This window comes from Tachypleus tridentatus, chromosome 13 (genome assembly GCF_004210375.1).
Source record: "Tachypleus tridentatus isolate NWPU-2018 chromosome 13, ASM421037v1, whole genome shotgun sequence".
NCBI lineage: Eukaryota > Metazoa > Arthropoda > Merostomata > Xiphosura > Limulidae > Tachypleus > Tachypleus tridentatus.
The window spans coordinates 41,143,698-41,161,676 of NC_134837.1; the positions used below are offsets into that span (position 1 = coordinate 41,143,698).

Below are 17,979 nucleotides of genomic sequence, written 5' to 3' on the forward strand. Positions count from 1 at the left end.
CATTAAGTTATTTTTAGAATAGAATAATAACCCAGCTCACTAACGAAGCATAAAAGGTTCCAACTCTTACATTATTCACAAGAATAAATATACAGTGAAAAAAAGCCGGCAAAACTACTTATAGCGTAGTAGTATCCTTTCCCTCAACCGTGCTTTATTGCCTCAACCAATAACTCTGGGAAGTAGTTGTTCGAACCCCAAAAAATTATTATAACTTTACTTTCTCAGATGATGATGCTAGTTTCTTAGACAGACCGAATTTGCTCGTAAAACTACGTTCATAATTGGAGAATACCCATGGTCTGTCATAATGCTCTTGTTTCGTGATAATGGACTGTGTACAATTACCATTTCTTGCAAATGTTCACTGGATGGCTATCAAAACTGAAGTGGCCATTTCGCTGACCATCTCTTGTTACAATCGTATTTGGAGTCACGACCGAAACACTCAATTAATTTTATTTTTATGTTAATGATGCACTAAAGTATCATAATTAGGAACATAATGTACACGGTCACTACCTGTTGTCGATTGTTCACATGCAATTAACGATAATAAATCTTCATTTGTGTCTTTCTGTCTTTCATAATGAAGACGTCTTGAGCTCATATGCACAGTTTAAGTCGTGCTAAATATTTTGTTCCAGCAAGTAAAGAACAAAAACGAACAGAAAATAACTGAAATCTTTATTTCAAGCTTATCCTGGATACCTTCTAAAATAAATCTGTGTTTAGAAAGAAACACGTTTACCAAAAGCTATCTTTACGAAGAAATGCAGTTTTTCCTAAAATAATTCGTGAGTGGAGATTTTTTAGGGATGTCTTCGTTTTTGTTTGATGAATGGACTTGAACCAAGTCAGCAGGCACGTATAATGGAGTTCAGCACTTAATCTTTCAGCATCACTTCTGTATCTATGGGCCTCATGCCAAATATCATTCAATTTTATTTTAAGCCACATTATGTGTTTAAGAGCAGCTTGTGAAAGCCGTTTTGAGAAATAACACCTTCAAGACTCCACAACTAAAACCTACAACCTTTAAATTCTTTCATCTGTATATTTAGAATAATTATAAAGATGCCACAAGAATAGAGGCTAAGTTTGTAAGCAATGTTTCTTGCTTAATAATTGGTGACTGTCTAGTCTTGTTACAACATAAGAGTATTGATGGTATAAGGATTCTGATTGCGTGTTATACAATTGACTCAATTAACTCGCATTTTGAAAATACTTTAGATACTTAAAGAATTAGAGGTTCAGTTTAAAATAAAATAAAAACAGTTGTTAGGAAACGTGTATGTCTCACTTGGTACCATCTACATGAACAATACGCTTGTGTTTGTCTGTCCGGAAATATGAAATTTCTTGATCAAACGCCACAAATCTCATATCATTAGAAAGGAGTGTGTAAAATAAATAGGATTGCACATTGGCTTTTCAATTCAGAATCACCTTACCCATTTTCTGCTTAGTCAATCCAACGATGGCACGATGGCATTGTCATCATGTGACAACTGGCTTCAGTTTCAACTTTAGTTTTTAGTTACAAAGTATTTCACACAAGTAACACTTAACCCGCGTGTAATTTTCCAAATAAAAGAAATGAACATTATACTTGATATAATTTATATGGACTTTCTCGACTTATTTAGGTCTAAAGTATGCATGTGCAATTAGTTCAAAACCATTGCTTATTACTTTGTGAATACACATTCAAACGTTTCTGTATAATCAGCTAAGTTTACCTTCATTACAACTTTACGTTTACTTTACTTTGCAATAATTTAGTTTTGGTTCGCTTCATAGACTGCTATAAATGTCTTTTAGCTACTTTTTTTCTGGTTTTATTCAAGGCTTTTTGTGAGTTTCTTTGTTTCAACTCTTAAAACCATGTCCTGCACTGATTGCTCGTAATCCTTAAATACTATATACATTATTAATAATACCATTACTTTACATTGTTGTTTACTTTACGTGTAATTTTCTTAAAGTTAAGTCTACCTGAGTACGTTTGTCAGATTGTGTAAGTTTTTGTGTGTTCTGTTTTCAAAATAGACCATAATTGATCGACCTAACATACGATGCCTTTAAGAAAGCATAGCTTAAACGACGAGTGAGAAAATGATAGAATAAGGAAAATTTAAGCGAAGGACATAAAAACTACTGCAAATGTTCTGCATGTCGCAGCTAATCAAAATATAAAATGATATTAAAAATAACTAGCTTCATTAACCTACAACTTTACCAACGATTAAAGTTATTATTCGTGTATTTGAAAAAAAAAATTATCACTGAAAAGCACAATTTGTTAAAGATGAGGTGTCTGTTCTTGCATCAGAATTATAGCTTCGATTCTTAGTTATATGCTATTCTTCATTTAACGTTGGTTTTAGGAAAGCATTGATTAAAATGTTTAATACATACTTGCCTCCTTACTAAATAAATAAATAAAGCTGTAACCATATATATTCCTTATATATTTCATATACTTATAAGGATTACTTTAGAGTGTTAGCTTGTCCCCTGCAAGTACAGCGGTAGGTTTACAGATTTACAACGATAAAATTAGGGGTTCGATTCCCCTCGGTGGGCTCAGCAGATAGCCCGATGTGGCTTTGCTATAAGAAAAACACACACACATTGTTAGCTTTAACAAACAAAAAAACTCCCTATAAACCGATAATTAATGGGTACAATGACTCAAGCCATTGTGTCTGTTTTATTAAACAATTATCTTCTTCAACGGATGTTGTTTATTGTTCGACAATCACAAATCCACAAACAAAGTAAAGGTATCGTTGTGGCATTTTTGTACATCGACTATTATTAACTTTGTATCTGAATTCAAGACTAACTATAATCTTTAAGTTAGTTAAAACTTGTTAGATATTATTAGGATTACGGTCGAAAATGCTCATAATAACAGCTAGGGGACCTAACTGATGGGCCAATGCATTTTAATAAGAGTTTTTGTTTTATCACAGTAAATACCACTGGTTAGGCTGATATATTAATTCGGCATGTAATTGTTATTTCTAAATTATGGAGTAGCTCATTTTGAAGAGAATGTCTTCATAATTGATAAAATATTTTGTTTTTTTTGGAAACTATTTTCTAGTTCATTGTAGTTCTAGTTCATTGTTTTTCGAACATTTATGCACTGCAATAACTTTTTTCGTTTTGTTACACCTTTGTCACAAATTTAACATGAGGATAACTGATACTGTCTCTCTGTGAGATGTTATTATTGGTTTTTAGCGCAAAGCCACATAATTTGACGTCTGTTATCGGGATATCTCTGGGAATCGAATTATAATGTTGTAAGTTTAGATACTTTCTGTATGATGTAATATTTCGTGAGCCTTTTTATTCGGTTCATTTAATAGCACATTCTCTGAATTGTTATTTTCTTTCTTTACAGTTGTTTTCGTTAAATGCTTTCGACTTACATCTCCATTATAGGAACTCTTTAAAATGCCTCTAATTGTGAGTTTTACTTAACAAAGTAAAGGACAATGCATTTTTTCGTTGTAATACAATATTTCCTCCCAGTCAGTTTTGTATCACAGTATTATTGAACACCGTTATAAGAATGGGAGGGCAAAGACTTATATGACCGAGCAAAACGAGGGAATATGAGCCACAGGCGCACCCATTATGGACGAGGTTCAGGGCTCGCCTTAGGGCCCTTGAAGCTCTTGAGTTCTGGATTAGATTTTATGAATTATTCTGCTTTTCTTGAGAGTAATTTGATGCATTTTTACTAAGACGAATTAAAACGTTAGGGGGCAGTCCCCCGTTTCCTACGCCACTGTGTTATTTCTTCTTTTTACGCCCTCACTTCCTTTCTAAAGTAGAAAATAATTATTTTATCATAACAACCAAATGCGTGCATAATTGCTATTGTCACAACTTAATTTTTTTATAATTATTGAATACCTAATTGTATCGAGAGTTAAACATACTGTGCTATTTTTATCATTTAGGTAACTTTCGTAAAAAAAAATGAAAGTTAGGTGTTCTTCAGTACTTTATTTAATGCTGAGACGAATGTTGACAGCATCATATTAGTAAAATTCATACCCATGTTATGCACATTTGTATGTGATGACGTAATCTTTCCACATTTTTTTTTAAATTGTTGTTTTTATCGTACGAAACCTTGTTGATTTTCTAACACAAGCCTTTCGCACGTTTATTTTTGTATGATGTTTGTTTGTTGGAGGTCTTACTGTTATAGCAGCTATTGTGTGAAAGATGTTTGTTTATTTCGATGTATTGTTAGGAAAATATTTTCAGACTTTATAAAACAATAGATCTTACTAACCAATCGACTTCCCACGTTCACCGAATTTCAAGAAAGTTGAGAGCCTTAAGGACAAAAATATGTCATTAGGTAGGTTTGACGAGATCCCTTTATATTGAGTTACGGTTTCAGATAGTGCTAAACTTACAACACACACAATGTAGATATATTACTTTTTACTTAACATTGAGGATATAGCACTCTTTAAGAATGCGCCTCTAGTTCGATTCTAAGAATAGTTGTTTGACCTTGACATTCGACTAGCTCTAAAAGTGAACTGTCATACCCAAGATAGAGAAACACCCGAGCAAACGGTAACACATTCTACTATTAAATTATACTTTTGTAGTCGTCAATTTCGAGCTGACAAGAGCTGTTATAAAGCTCTTGGAAAACAACAACAGAAAGTACATTCGGTACGAGAGGTTTCGGTTACGAACAATGAAAGCAAATCACGCATTATATTTTGTATAATTAATATCTATTGTATTTCTTTAATTTTGTAACCGGATCTTTAAATAAATACAAAAGTCACTTACTGGAAATTGACCTGAAGAAAGTGCGTACAGAATGTAAACTGCTTTTTAAATACTTTGACAACTACGTCATCGCCTAGTCTTCTTCGGGCGTCTTCAAAGTCTTTTGTACTTCTTTTTTTTTGCAACTGGTTCATTAGTGAATAGTTATTGGTCATTGTTTCATTGTGGTTTCTCATGGTATAATTCCAGTGATGTCAGGTCAACAGTTTAACTACTGAATGCGTATAGATTCTCATTTAACTGTCAGAATAGTGGTTGTTTTCTCAAGGATTGTACCTATTATTGTTACATGCTTATCAGTAGATGAGCTCTTGAACTGACTTTGCTATTCTCGCATTTACATTCAGTGATGTGTGAAATACCATCAATAGAACACAAGGCATGTACAAAGAACACTTCAAGAACTAATTTTCTAGTATTAGAGCTTCAGAAGCAAAGAAATTATTCAAGATATGTGTTTAACTTTTAAATTCAGTCTTAACTAATGAAATAAAGCTGTTAGTCGGTCCGGTTATTAAATTCTGCTTATTCGTGAAATTACCGAGATCCCCATATTCGTTTTTATTTTTCCTTGAGAAGAGGCCAGCATGACCAGATGGTTAGGGCTCTTGACTCCTTATCTGAGGGTCACGGGTTTCATATCCCCGTCACACCATACATGCTCGCCCTTTCACCCGTGGGGCGTTCTAACGTGACGGTCAATCCCACTATTAATTGGTAAAAGAGTAGAACCAAGAGTTGGCGAGGGGTGGTGATGACTAGTTGTCTTCCCCCTAGTCTTACACTGCTAAATTAGAGATGGTTAGTGCCGATAGCCCTAGTGTAGCTTTGCGTGAAATTAAAACAAACAAACAAACAAAGCAGTGTTAGATATTACCTAGATTACGATAAGTATTCTATACAGATACAAAGTGCTTTTCTAGCGCTTCGGTGATCTGTTTATTCGAGATCACCTCTGCCTGTGAACGAAATTAAAAAGGTTCCAGATCCACCTACCGAAAGTGCTGAGGTTTTATATTACGTCATGACATTTTTTATGGTACATGTTTTTTTTGTCCCTGTTAGCATGGATGTATTCATTTAAAATACTTCAAACGACTTTGTGCTTTATATCTCATAAATATAAACGATTATATGATTGAAATGCTCTGTAAATATTGTAAACAAAACAACAAGAATATCGCTGTGGTAAACGTGCAAAGTCAACAAACCAACACTTCATTCCGGTTTCTGTTCCACCTATTTAGCTACTAGGCGCCCTCTGTTCAGCACTCTTCAACCATTTGAAGTTGAAGGTCCACCTTCGAGGTCTTGGCGGCCAAAATAGTAGTGCGGTTCAGCTTCTCTTACGGATGTGATTAATCTTCCCAGTGACAGCATGTTAGGAGGCTTTTGTTGAGGTCTTCGTCGAGCTGGATGAGAAAACACGTAGGACAGAATAGGAAAAGGGCAGCAGGTTACTTGGCCATTTACTCTACATAGCATCAGGTTGCTTAAATCATGATTGTAATACCCACAAACACGCCCGCTTGATTTCGACAGAAAGTGAATTGGTTAGGTTTTTTGTTCACTCTTCTTTCCACCTTCTTCACCCAGCACATCTATCTCTGCTCTTTTCAGATTATCAATACAAATCACGTTATACCTAACATACCATAGCGTTTAACAGTTAAATACCATAGAGAAAGAATCAATTAATTAAAGCTCCCTGTTCAACTTACAGATGGGTAAGTTCATGTTCCATCTACACCGCAGCCCTCCTGCTGTGGGGCGATTGTGTACTTGGCAGACAGTGGCTCCAGGCTTAACTTATAACTGAAGAAATTTCGAATTCCTGTTTTATTTTTGACAAACATACATCGATGGAATGATAAGGTCTCGTTGCTGTTTTTGTTGTGATTTCTCGAGAAAAAAGGAATCTCTTCTCTGCTAATAGAAAAGTTATATTTCTCCTGTCTTAGTAAGTTTATTGATAAATTACGTTACTTCGATCTTGCGTTTTTGTTCAAACAATTCTTATGATCTCAATTTCAATATTTATAATTAATGATTTAATAACTTTAAATATATACTTAACCTCATTTCACACACACACACACACACACAAACACAAACACGTTTACTTTAATTTTAGGCCCGGCATGGCCAGGTGATTAAGGAACTCGACTCGTAATCTGAGGGTCGCGGGTTCGAATCCCCCTCGCACTAAACATGCTTGCCCTTTCAGCCGTGGAGGCGTTATAATGTGACGGTCAATCCCACTATTCGTTGGTAAAATAGTAGCCCAAGAGTTGTCGGTGGGTGGTGATGACTACCTGCCTTTCCTCTAGTCTAACACTAATAAATTACGGACGGCTAGCACAGATAGCTCTCGAGTAGCGGCCCGACATGGCCAAGTGTGTTAAGGCGTGCGACTCGTAATCTGAGGGTCGCGGGTTCGAATTCAGGTCGCACTAAACATGCTCGCCCTTTCAGCCGTGGAGGCGTTATAATGTGACGGTCAATCCCACTATTCGTTGGTAAAAGAGTAGCCCAAGAGTTGGCGGTGGGTGGTAATGACTAGCTGCCTTCCCTCTAGTCTTACACTGCTAAATTAGGGACGGTTAGCGCAGATAGCCCTCGAGTAGCTTTGCGCGAAATTAAAAAAAACACAAAACGAATATGTAAACACATATAGACAAAGGTATAACATACAGATATGAATGACACATTCCTTGTATATATTTCGAAACGTCCAACTCAAAAACTTCCTCAAACTGTTTTGTATTTGGTTCGCATTTACATACACTAATCTATATTACAACTTATATACAATAAATGCTATTATAATTTTAAGGAATTGAATTTATTACATTTTTATTTTAAAGTAAATTTAAATATAATTGATCGCGAACCTTTCTGTTATCTTATTCATTTTTACATTACAATACAGTGAGGAAAAATGATCTTAAAGCACTGATTTCTTACTTAAAAACGTATCTCACGGTAATAAGTTCTGTTTGAGTTTATGTATTCATTGATGACCTTTAACATAGCTAAACTCGAATGTTTTTATTAATAAAACTGAACGTGTGTTTTCATATGATCGTCATTTATTCTGGATTATTTTCACTTCCTCAAGTTAAAGATTACTTCGAACAATGAGTCAGCCTCTTTCGTAACCGTACTAAACTAAACATGTCTTGTGGAACGTGTACTGGGCATTACTGAAACTAAACATAGTCCGATATATCTATCTATATATATACACAAACCCACCCACCTACAAAAAAAACGGTAAATCATGTAACTTGAAAACATGTACTTGCAAAACTAAAAAAATTTAGACTATGCTTGGTTTTAAAAGCGTGTAATTCTAGAAATAAAACTGTTAGCAAACAACAAATGTTTCACAAATATCTCGATAAACAGAAAAAGAATGGATTTACCCCAGTGCAAATAGGTAAAAAAAAAAAATAATCGCTGCACGTTATTTGAGTTCCATCTGATAAATTTTTATATTATAAGAGTTAATTATGTGCAGATTTCAATTAAGATTTTTTCTGCATATAGTTTTTAAATTGTTTCATTATTAAAGTGTTCCTTTTTCATTGCAGCTCTACGAACTAAGCAATGATCTCAAAAGGAAGGAATTTTTGGACGATTTATTTCAGTTTATGACAAAACGAGGTAAGTTTAGCACGTTTCATACGTAATGTGAGAAAAAGAAGACGTTAAAGAGTCTTCGCGAACAAACATCTGATACGACTCAGTACGTATATTTTCAGTATCAGGCTTAAGGTAAAATATAAACTTATCCCATAAATTGCCACAAATATTCATGTTTTCTAATTCTTTGATTCCGATCACTAAATTATGTGTAAGAACGTTCAAACTTAGAAAGTGATCCTTTTATAAAACTTACCCAGATTAACAGCTTGGAGTTTAAATGTGATACTTTCGTGACTTGAAAAGTTACCCAGGTTAACAGTTTGAGTCTTAATGTGATCCTTTTATAAACCTTACCCAGATTAACAGCCTAAGTTTTAATGTGATAATTTCGTGACATAAAAACTTACCCAGGTTAACAGTTTGAGTCTTAATGTGATACTTTGTGACATGAAAATTTACCCAAGTTAACAGTTGGAGCCGTAATGTGATTCTTTCGTGACATATGAATAAACTATCTAAAAAAATGTTATATAAGTCAACTGGAAACTCTTAAAGTAACCTTTTTTAGTAATATAACAATAAACAACTCATTATTTTTTGACGAACATAAAGCCTTAGAAATAATCTGTTACAGCTGAGTTCTAATAATAATTGTCATCTCATACTTAAGGTTTTTGGAGTAATATTTTATGGCCCCCAGCGATATTGCTGCGGACTAACATCGCTAGAAATCGGGTTTCGATACCCTTGGTGGGCAGAGCACAGATAGCCCATTGTATAGTTGTGTGCTTACTTCCAAACAAGCAATATTTTATGAGAAGGATCCTTGGGAGAACTGGATCAAAGCTGATAAAATAACTCTTGGTTCGATATTTGATAAAGCCTCAATTTTTCGAAACAGTTTTATGTGGTACGGTAATGTGAACTTAACGAAACTACTAAATAATGGTCACCTTCTTTAAGTTATGTGTTTTTTCGTAGTACATGTGTGTGTGGATTCTAATTTTTTTTATGATAAGCTATTTTGATAAAAGCTGTAATTTCAGGCTTCTATATATGATTGTTTTTCGTCAATTTTGATTCTCCTTAAACTAAATAATATGTAGTTACTTCAGATACTTTTAGTGGTGGTAGTCAGAAGAGGGAGATGTTGAAACTTCATGGCACATTGAAGAGTTTTCACATAATGGTGTTTTTGTAACATTGTGTGTTCGCCGTGATGAAAACAAGTCGATTTAAGTTCCGACAAAGATCAACATACGTTAAGAGTCTAAAAAAATTTTATGACCAACATTTCTCCCAATAAAAGCACCTTTGAAAAGTACAATAAAATAATTTCAACATATTTTGTTTAAAAAATAAATATTGTTGCTATTACAAATAAGATAAATATTGTTAAAATTATAGAATCTTGGTTTACTACATAAAATGTTTTTTTATTTTGGGGGGTTACTGGTATTTGTGAAAAATTAACTGAAAATGTAACATGCAGGCTTCACTTTAAAAAATAAATCTAACACTTTTAACTTAGGTTAGCCAAGTTTTCAACGAATCAATGCCAAACCATTCAGCGTTTATAACTATGGAAATTTTAAGAGCAGTACAATTTATTATGAAGTTGACTTTTTTGTAGAACAAATAAAAATTAAGATTGAGCTGGACTTAAGCCCGCGACCGTTCTTACAGTCATATTCTACCTATGGCCCGGCATGACCAGGTGGTTTAGGTACTCGACTCGTAATCCGAGGGTCGCGGGTTTGAATACCCGTCACACCAAACATGCTCGCCCTCTTAGCCATGGGGACGTTATAATGTTGCAGTCAATCCCACTATTCCTTGGTAAAAGAGTAGCCCAAGAGTTGGTGATGGGTGGTGATGACTAGCTGGCTGCATTCCCTCTAGTCTTACATTGTTAAATTAGGAACAGCTAGCGCAGATAGCCCTCGTGTAGGTTTGCGCGAAATCCAAAACAAACCAAATCATATTCTACTCTTAACAATAAATGTCATGGAAACTGAGAGTTACGGTATTTTAGTTGGTTCTGTTTATAGTAAGTGGAACTGTACGGTCGACCCCTTCGGTTTTGGTTTTTTTTTCTCAAACTTTATTCATTCGTTGTTTCTAACTTGATAATTATACTATCTAATGAAAATGCTAATATTTTGAACTATAATTATCACAGTTAAAACTGTCACTCTTGTAGCACACCTACGGCCCCAAAGTGCGGAACATTTTTGTAACAACAGAAGGCGAACTCTTAATCTTCGGATTCGCAGTCCGGGTACGTTAACTGCAAGGTCACCCCAATTCCACGAAATCTTTTTTTATAAATGAGAAAGAATTAAATTTAGTAATTATTTCATAAACTATTTAACCTAATTATATTTTGAAGAATTTACTGTGGTAAAACATCTTAATCGATAGTACAATTATGACCCAATAAAACGTCCACGCGAATTTGAAAGCCATTAACTCGTCTTATATATGTATATATTTTATGTGATGATACTCAAGCTGTTAATAACTAAACTACTTATAAAATAAGGTTCTTAAAAATGATTTGTTATACGACTATCAACTACATGACATGTTTGTTTCATTTCTTTTTGAATTTCGCGCAAAGCTACACGAGGGCTATCTGTGCCAGCCGTCCCCCTAATTTAGCAGTGTAAGACTAGAGGAAAGGTAGCTAGTCGTCACCACTCACCGTTAACTCTTGGACTACTCTTTTACCAACGAATAGAGGGATTGGCTGTCACATTATAACGCCCCCACAGCTGAAAGGGCGAGCAAGTTTGGTGTGACTGGGATTCAAACCCGTGACCCTTAGATTACGAGTTGAACGCCTTAACCACCTGGCCATGCTGGGCTACATGGTGTGTAAAATGCAGAATCGAGTCCAATTATTTCCTAATAAAGTTTCCGTTTTGGTGGCTTTCTCATATTATTAAGGAAAATGTAAAGTTGTTTAATAAAGAGACAAAGTTTACCAAAAGATTTTTGAAATATATGAAGAAAAAGTTTTGGAATTAAACTTTTCACTAGTACAAGAGTGCTTCCTGCACGAAGTGCTTCTTGAAAAATCAAATCGAAGAAAATGATTCCGGTAAGAAATAAGCGATTTTAATTTTTAGTCTGGTTTACATTCATACAGGACAAAATTAGAAGAACGGTTTGAGTTTATAAATAAGGTAAGAATCATACAGACGTTCGTGTTTATTCTCAAATTATATATAACAACCGTGGGTCTTTTATTACGAAATTGCTTTAACACAAACTTATAAACTGCAATGAAACGTAGTATTAAATGTTTTTATCGCTTTTTAAAGAAATGTCTTTAAAGTACAGATGGAAACTAAAAATGAAGTAAAATCTCCAATGTCATCCAACACTTATTCAACAATACTTAAAATAAGATAATAAAAAAAACACAGAACCAGAGGATCATACGCGTCGGAAAAACTGGAATAATTATATGTCAGATTCTCTCATTGGAGAATGTACGTCACTAATCTTCCACCCCGATGCTTTTCTATAGTTTGGGTAGGTTTTGGGTAATTAACTTAAACCCGTTTAAAGAAGTATGGGGACAAAAGAAATAGGGATTTTCTCGTTTTGTCGCCGACCAACGAACTACCTGTGATTTTAAAAAAGAAAAAACAAACAGTAGAATAAATGTTCAAATTTTACAAACAAATGTTCTGCTATTTAACGAGACTGAACTGAAAAAAAATCCAAAACAAGAAAGCTGATTGAAAAAAAAAAAAAGAGTTTAGAATTTATTAGGAAAAAACGCCAAGTTAAAGTTCTAATACAAATAAGAATTTTAAGAAATGTAAGTCATTCTAGCAGATCATAAACAATAGGGTAGCGGATAAAGAAGTTAAAAAAACAAATGTTATTTCAATTTTGAAGTTTCGCCAAGTGAACCACGTCATACTAAAAATAAGTGACAAATAATTTACTTAACATTAGTGGCTTACACGGTGGTAATTAAACTTTGTGTAATAGTTTATCTTATAGAAGAGAGTTCGTGTTCCATCCAGATCCTTGTTGCATTACTTCGGGTATTAACATCGCCTTACATAAATTTCTACCGTCTCATGAAGACAGTACAAAAATACAAATGAAACAAACTAACCATGAACAATTTTAAGAAAAAATCGTGAAAAAAATGAGGTAATTGTTTAGATTTCAACAAACAAAACTTTTTTTTACATTCTTGTTATTTTGAATATACTTTTTATCCAAAGTATTACAATATTAAGTTTTAATAATTCGTAAAATTCAACTAGTACACTTATAAAAACTGCGAAAGACAGGTACTAAGAAACTAGCTTTGGAAAAATAAAATGTGTTAGTTTCACTCGATATCGAAGCTAAATATTTTTGAATTCCATAGGTATAGGTCTGTAGGCCAATGACATTAATAAATAGACAGATGATAATACACGTAGAAACTGGATAACAGTCATCAGTAAAGAAAATTAATGTTGTATCCCCTATTGTTCACAACGTACGCGCGCTGACACATGTATGTGTATCTATATACACTGTTATATATTTCTTATTTGATAAATCTTATTTTTATAAATATATTTTTTTGATTTATGACAACAAGAAATTTAAATAATAAAGAAATAATACTATCTTTATAGATACCACTGTAAACGTTTTAGAATTAATATTCAGACTATGGTTCAAGTTGTAGGGAAAATAATAGTATTTAGATGCCTACGTCATCCTTTTCTCGCAAATTGCCGTAAATTTGACATAACTTTTGTGAAAATAATGTATGCTAAGTTTAATGACCTACTTCTTTACCTTTTCTGTTACCACAGTGTAATATATAATGTAGTGACCTTCTACCCTTAATTTATTATCATTATTTTAAAATGTTTATTTTTCACTAGGAATTATTTTTTGCGTGTTTGTGTGTAGTCCAAACAAAATTAAACTTGTGTATGGTTTGTTTGTTTGTTTTGAATTTCGCGCAAAGCTACACGAGGGCTATGTGCGCTAGCCGTCCCTAATTTAGTAGTGTAAGACTAGTAGGAAGGTAGTTATTCATCACCACACACCGCCAACTCTTGGACTACTCTTTTACCAACGAACAGTGGGATTGACCGTCTCGTGTATGGTAATCTCTATCAATTACTAACATTATTATACGTAAAACAATAGTTATTCTGATATTAATTTTAGTAGCTATCAGTTACATAGGTGCACAATGAACTAACCTGACAGGTATTTGCTATTGGAAGCGATTGTATAAGTATTTTCATTTTACGGATGGGCTGCCTAGAGAAGACACTTGAAAGGTGAGTCAGTTGGCGGGTAAAATGTCGTGTGCAAGATGAACATCTTGATAAGTGCACGTGCGGCAATGAGGTGGCAAAGACTGCCAGAGGAATTAGGAACTGTTAACCACTTAAGAGCAGAAGCTGACAATGTTATTCCTAGTAATATTTATTTCGGCATTTCCGTCTACGCACGTCAATCCAACGTAGTAAGCAGATCGAAATTCTGAGAACCTGCAGGCAAGGGTTACAGTAAGAGATTTCTATCAAAAAGTCATGACGTAGGTCGTGAATTAACACGTACCGCCTCGGTTTTTTTAAATAATATGACATCTGGAAGAACATATCCAGGAATTACCGATTCCGCTTAATAATTTTCTTGTCATGGACGGCTTACCTTAAAGGGGAAAATGTACAGTTACTTTGAGCATGAGTCGTGGATTGGTATTAAGTTTAATGTTGTTTTTATATATTCCATTACTTTCTAAAACGAGATATAAAACTTGTTTGTTTTCAATTACAGCTAAGCATTTGTAATAAAAACGTTATGCCACTTGCCGTTATTAAAATAGTTTTAGAACGAACATGTTAAAACAATTTATTCATGTCTGCTTTTCAATATTGGCATTTGATTTGAGTTGACTCTGGACTAGCAAAAAATTTTTGATTGATTATTCTTGGAATACAGAAATATATGTTAAAATAAAATAAACACTTTAACACAAAGTCTTTACTTGCTAATTATTTATAGACTATAAACAGATAATTTTTGTGTAATTGCAGGTATCTTGGGCACAGCGAAACGAACCTCCATATTATTGTTACCGAATAAATATATATGGGATATTTCTCTTGAGCTGGGCATGGCCCACTGTAAAGCGTGCCAGGCTGCAGATCTAGAGATCCAAAGTTCGAACTTTCGCCATGCATGGTGCTAAAATCTTTTCCCATTTTAGCTTTGGGCATATTATGAAAGTGATAGTTAACTTCACTGCTTAGTTAAGAGTAACTATGTAGATGGTGTGGGCCTATGACTAATTGCCCAGCGGCTCAAAACTAGAGACGGTCGTGCCTGTACGTTTGAGGTCTCTGACTTAACAGCTGAGCCCATGCGTCACAAAGTGCCATTCGGATTAAAAATATCAAATATAACAAACGTGTTGGGCGAAGAAAATAATCCAGTGTGGCAACCACTAATTATAATTCACTGAAAACCCAAACATTTGTAGGAAAAAAAGAAGTCCAAACATTCGATCACCTTTGGTGAACTCTTTATATAGAAGTGGTTAATTTATCTTCTGATTTAAACACTGCAGTTCTGCTTAAGGCTAAATAATGTGTAGATCTACCATATGAGTGGAGTTTATTACAGTAGAAAGTGAGCACTGTTTCTAACCCTAAATGAAGAAAAGCTTCATTTAAAGTTTAAGTGTTATGTTTCTTCTTGAACATTACATTTGAACTGTTTTAAATATTTATTTCTTATGAGCTAGTTTATGAATTTATAACGATACATAAAGAATCATGTAAATAAATGTCTCGGTTACTGTTGATTTCTTTGTTTGTGAATTTCGCACAAAGATACAAGGGGGCTGTCTGTGTTAGCCGTCCCTAATTTAGCAGTGGAAAGCAGTCATCACCACCCTCTGCCAACTTTAGGCCTACTATTTTACCAACAAATTGTGGAATTGACCATAACATTATAATTCCACCACGGCTGAAAGGGCGAGTATATCTGGTGTGACGATTGCGAGTCGAACGCCCTAACTACATGGCCATGGCGGGCTGTGTTGCTGATACGCCAGGTTATGTCTGTACGTTTCTTATGACAAAGGAGCAACTCGGGTTTCTGGGTTTAACTTTTCGTTAAAATGTTGACAAGAAGTTTAGTCAGGTAGAAAGAGAATATGCCGTACAAGTAAATGAGGTGATTTTTGTTTTATTAATATTATAAGCTCTGTCAAGTACTCTTGCTTCAGTGTAGTTTACCCAGTAGTCAAGATCAGTATTGAAAGAAAAGTTAAATGGACAGACTGATAGTAGTTATTATGGAAGTTTCTTCTAACTGCTCTACTGGGACAAAGGCTGATATATTTCCTGTAGCAATTCTCTCGTATTTGTGGTGGAGAGAGAGACTTCGGTCTACTACGAGCATAATCGACTTAGTTGGTATTAAATCTATCTTTGTACTCTTATCCTACCCTCGAGATGCCACGGAAACCGTTCACCTTAAATCAAGCCTAAACCCCTCTTATTTTTTCATATTGTAATTTCAAGTATTTATTAATAAATAATTTGATGATATAAGAATGTTTTTTAAACTAGTAGATTAATTAATATCGTTAATCGAGGAGTATAACAATAGAACTTTACTAAGGAATTTACTATTTCTGTCACTGTTTATATACTGAGATCATAATTTTACTCCACCTATTTCACAGTTTGATAACATTTGTATTAGAAAAACAATTCTTCGCTGTGAAATACAGTGGTGTCAGTGGCGTTAGCCCTTTCATGTATAACACGTTAACCCTAATAATTGCCATTTATAGTTCAAGTAAATTGATGTTACACAATAATTAAAAGCGTATTTTAACGATGGTTGATGAAGTAGATAGAACTGTAATCTAGCTGATAGTTTATCTTTTAAATTTCTTCTAACACTTTCAGTTTCGCCCCCCAGTGGCACAGTGGTATGTCTGCGGACTTACGCCACTAAAATCCGGGTTTCGATACCCGTGGTGGGTGTAGCATAGATAGTCCATTGTGTAGCTTTGTGCTTAATTCTAAACAAACAGATTTTTAGTTTTCAAAATATTAAATATCATTTTTGTTTTTCGGTGAGGTCTTATGTAACGTTAATTCGATTTTGCTTTATCAGGCTTCCAGTTAGACAAACCTTTGTATATGTGTGTGCATTAAACGGGACTACCACAGAAGTAGGAACTTATTTAAAGTTTATAGCTACTACCACCTTAAGTTACTGTGGGCTGTGTGTACTGATTAACGAAGTTTCAGGATTGGTTTGGTTTCTTTTGAATTTCACGCAAAGCTACGCGAGGGCTATCTGCACTAGCCGTCCCTAATTTAGCAGTGTAAGACTAGAGGGAAGGCAACTAGTCATCATCATCCACCGCCAACTCTTGGGCTACTCTTTCACCAACGAATAGTGGGATTGACCGCACATTATAACGCTCCCACGGCTGAAAGGGCCAGAGTGTTTAGTGTGATGGGGAAGATTCTGGAAGAGTACAGTTTAATAAAATTTTGTTCACTTTTAAACAATTCTTTTGCGAAAAATTTTGTTTTTCCAAAAATGTTATTGTGTCTTGCCACTGTGAACATTTTGGAAAGGAAAGCTATTTATTAGAACTATCATATAAATAGCATATAAATAAATAACCAGCTTTAAATTAATTAAAAGACGAATCAGTTCGTGTTGCTGCTCATAGGTGAGCGAAAAAGAGTTTTTTTTTTTAAAGTTTCTAAGATTCTAACCGTATTAGTAGCACGTTTTCCTCACCCCATCTTCGCTTCCCTTACTCGTGCTCAGGCTGAAAACGTGTGTTCCTATACTCAAAATAGTAACTGAATTAATGGGAATTTTCGTCTGGATGGGGACAGAAATCGAGCTTATAAATCCGCGCACGTGGAAACGGCGCCGATACTTTGTTATCGTTCCCATTTCCACGTACTTAGATGCCTCCAGCGTGTTTAATGCTTTCACTGAGACTTCTATATTTATCTTCTTTTCCCAATGTTTCAGAGACAAAAATAAGGGATGGTCGTTTGATCTGGACTGACCTTAACTCAAGGGAAACACACACAGTAAACAGTTTTACTCACTTAACAGGAAGTTGCCAGAGGATATAATATTTCCCTATCAACCAACACAAGGAACCTACTGGTTAAACTTCTGTTTTTGTTGGGGTTTTTTTTACGAAATGATTCACCTTATTCAGTTATTTAAGTCAACTCTGTATAAATCTCACATTATAACGACTTAGAAAAAACCTATGTAATAAGGTTATTTATTGCACATAAAAAATGGTTATATTTAGTTTTATAACGAACGTGTGATTCATCTTATAAGTATATAAAAAAATTCTAGTTCGTTATAATATTGCCCGACAACCATCCTGCTGTTTTCGCTATTTTCTGGTTAGTACGTTATTCTTCGCTA

General features: G+C 34.4%; 1 protein-coding gene and 1 long non-coding RNA gene across 4 annotated transcripts in view; one reads left to right on the forward strand and one right to left on the reverse strand.

The window, feature by feature from the left end:
• LOC143237034 (protein dead ringer homolog) overlaps window positions 1-17,979 on the forward strand; it is an 87,745-nt gene that overhangs the window by 35,424 nt on the left and 34,342 nt on the right. For all 3 annotated transcript variants that reach the window (XM_076475870.1, XM_076475868.1, XM_076475869.1), the window contains exon 2: window positions 8,442-8,514. In XM_076475870.1, the coding sequence (XP_076331985.1) occupies window positions 8,442-8,514 (73 nt within the window). The remainder of the gene's footprint in view (window positions 1-8,441; window positions 8,515-17,979) is intronic.
• LOC143237035 (uncharacterized) lies at window positions 11,604-14,438 on the reverse strand. Its single transcript, XR_013019840.1, has 2 exons — window positions 13,737-14,438; window positions 11,604-12,133 (listed from the first exon to the last, which is right to left on the reverse strand). It is a non-coding gene; the product is annotated as an uncharacterized LOC143237035 (long non-coding RNA).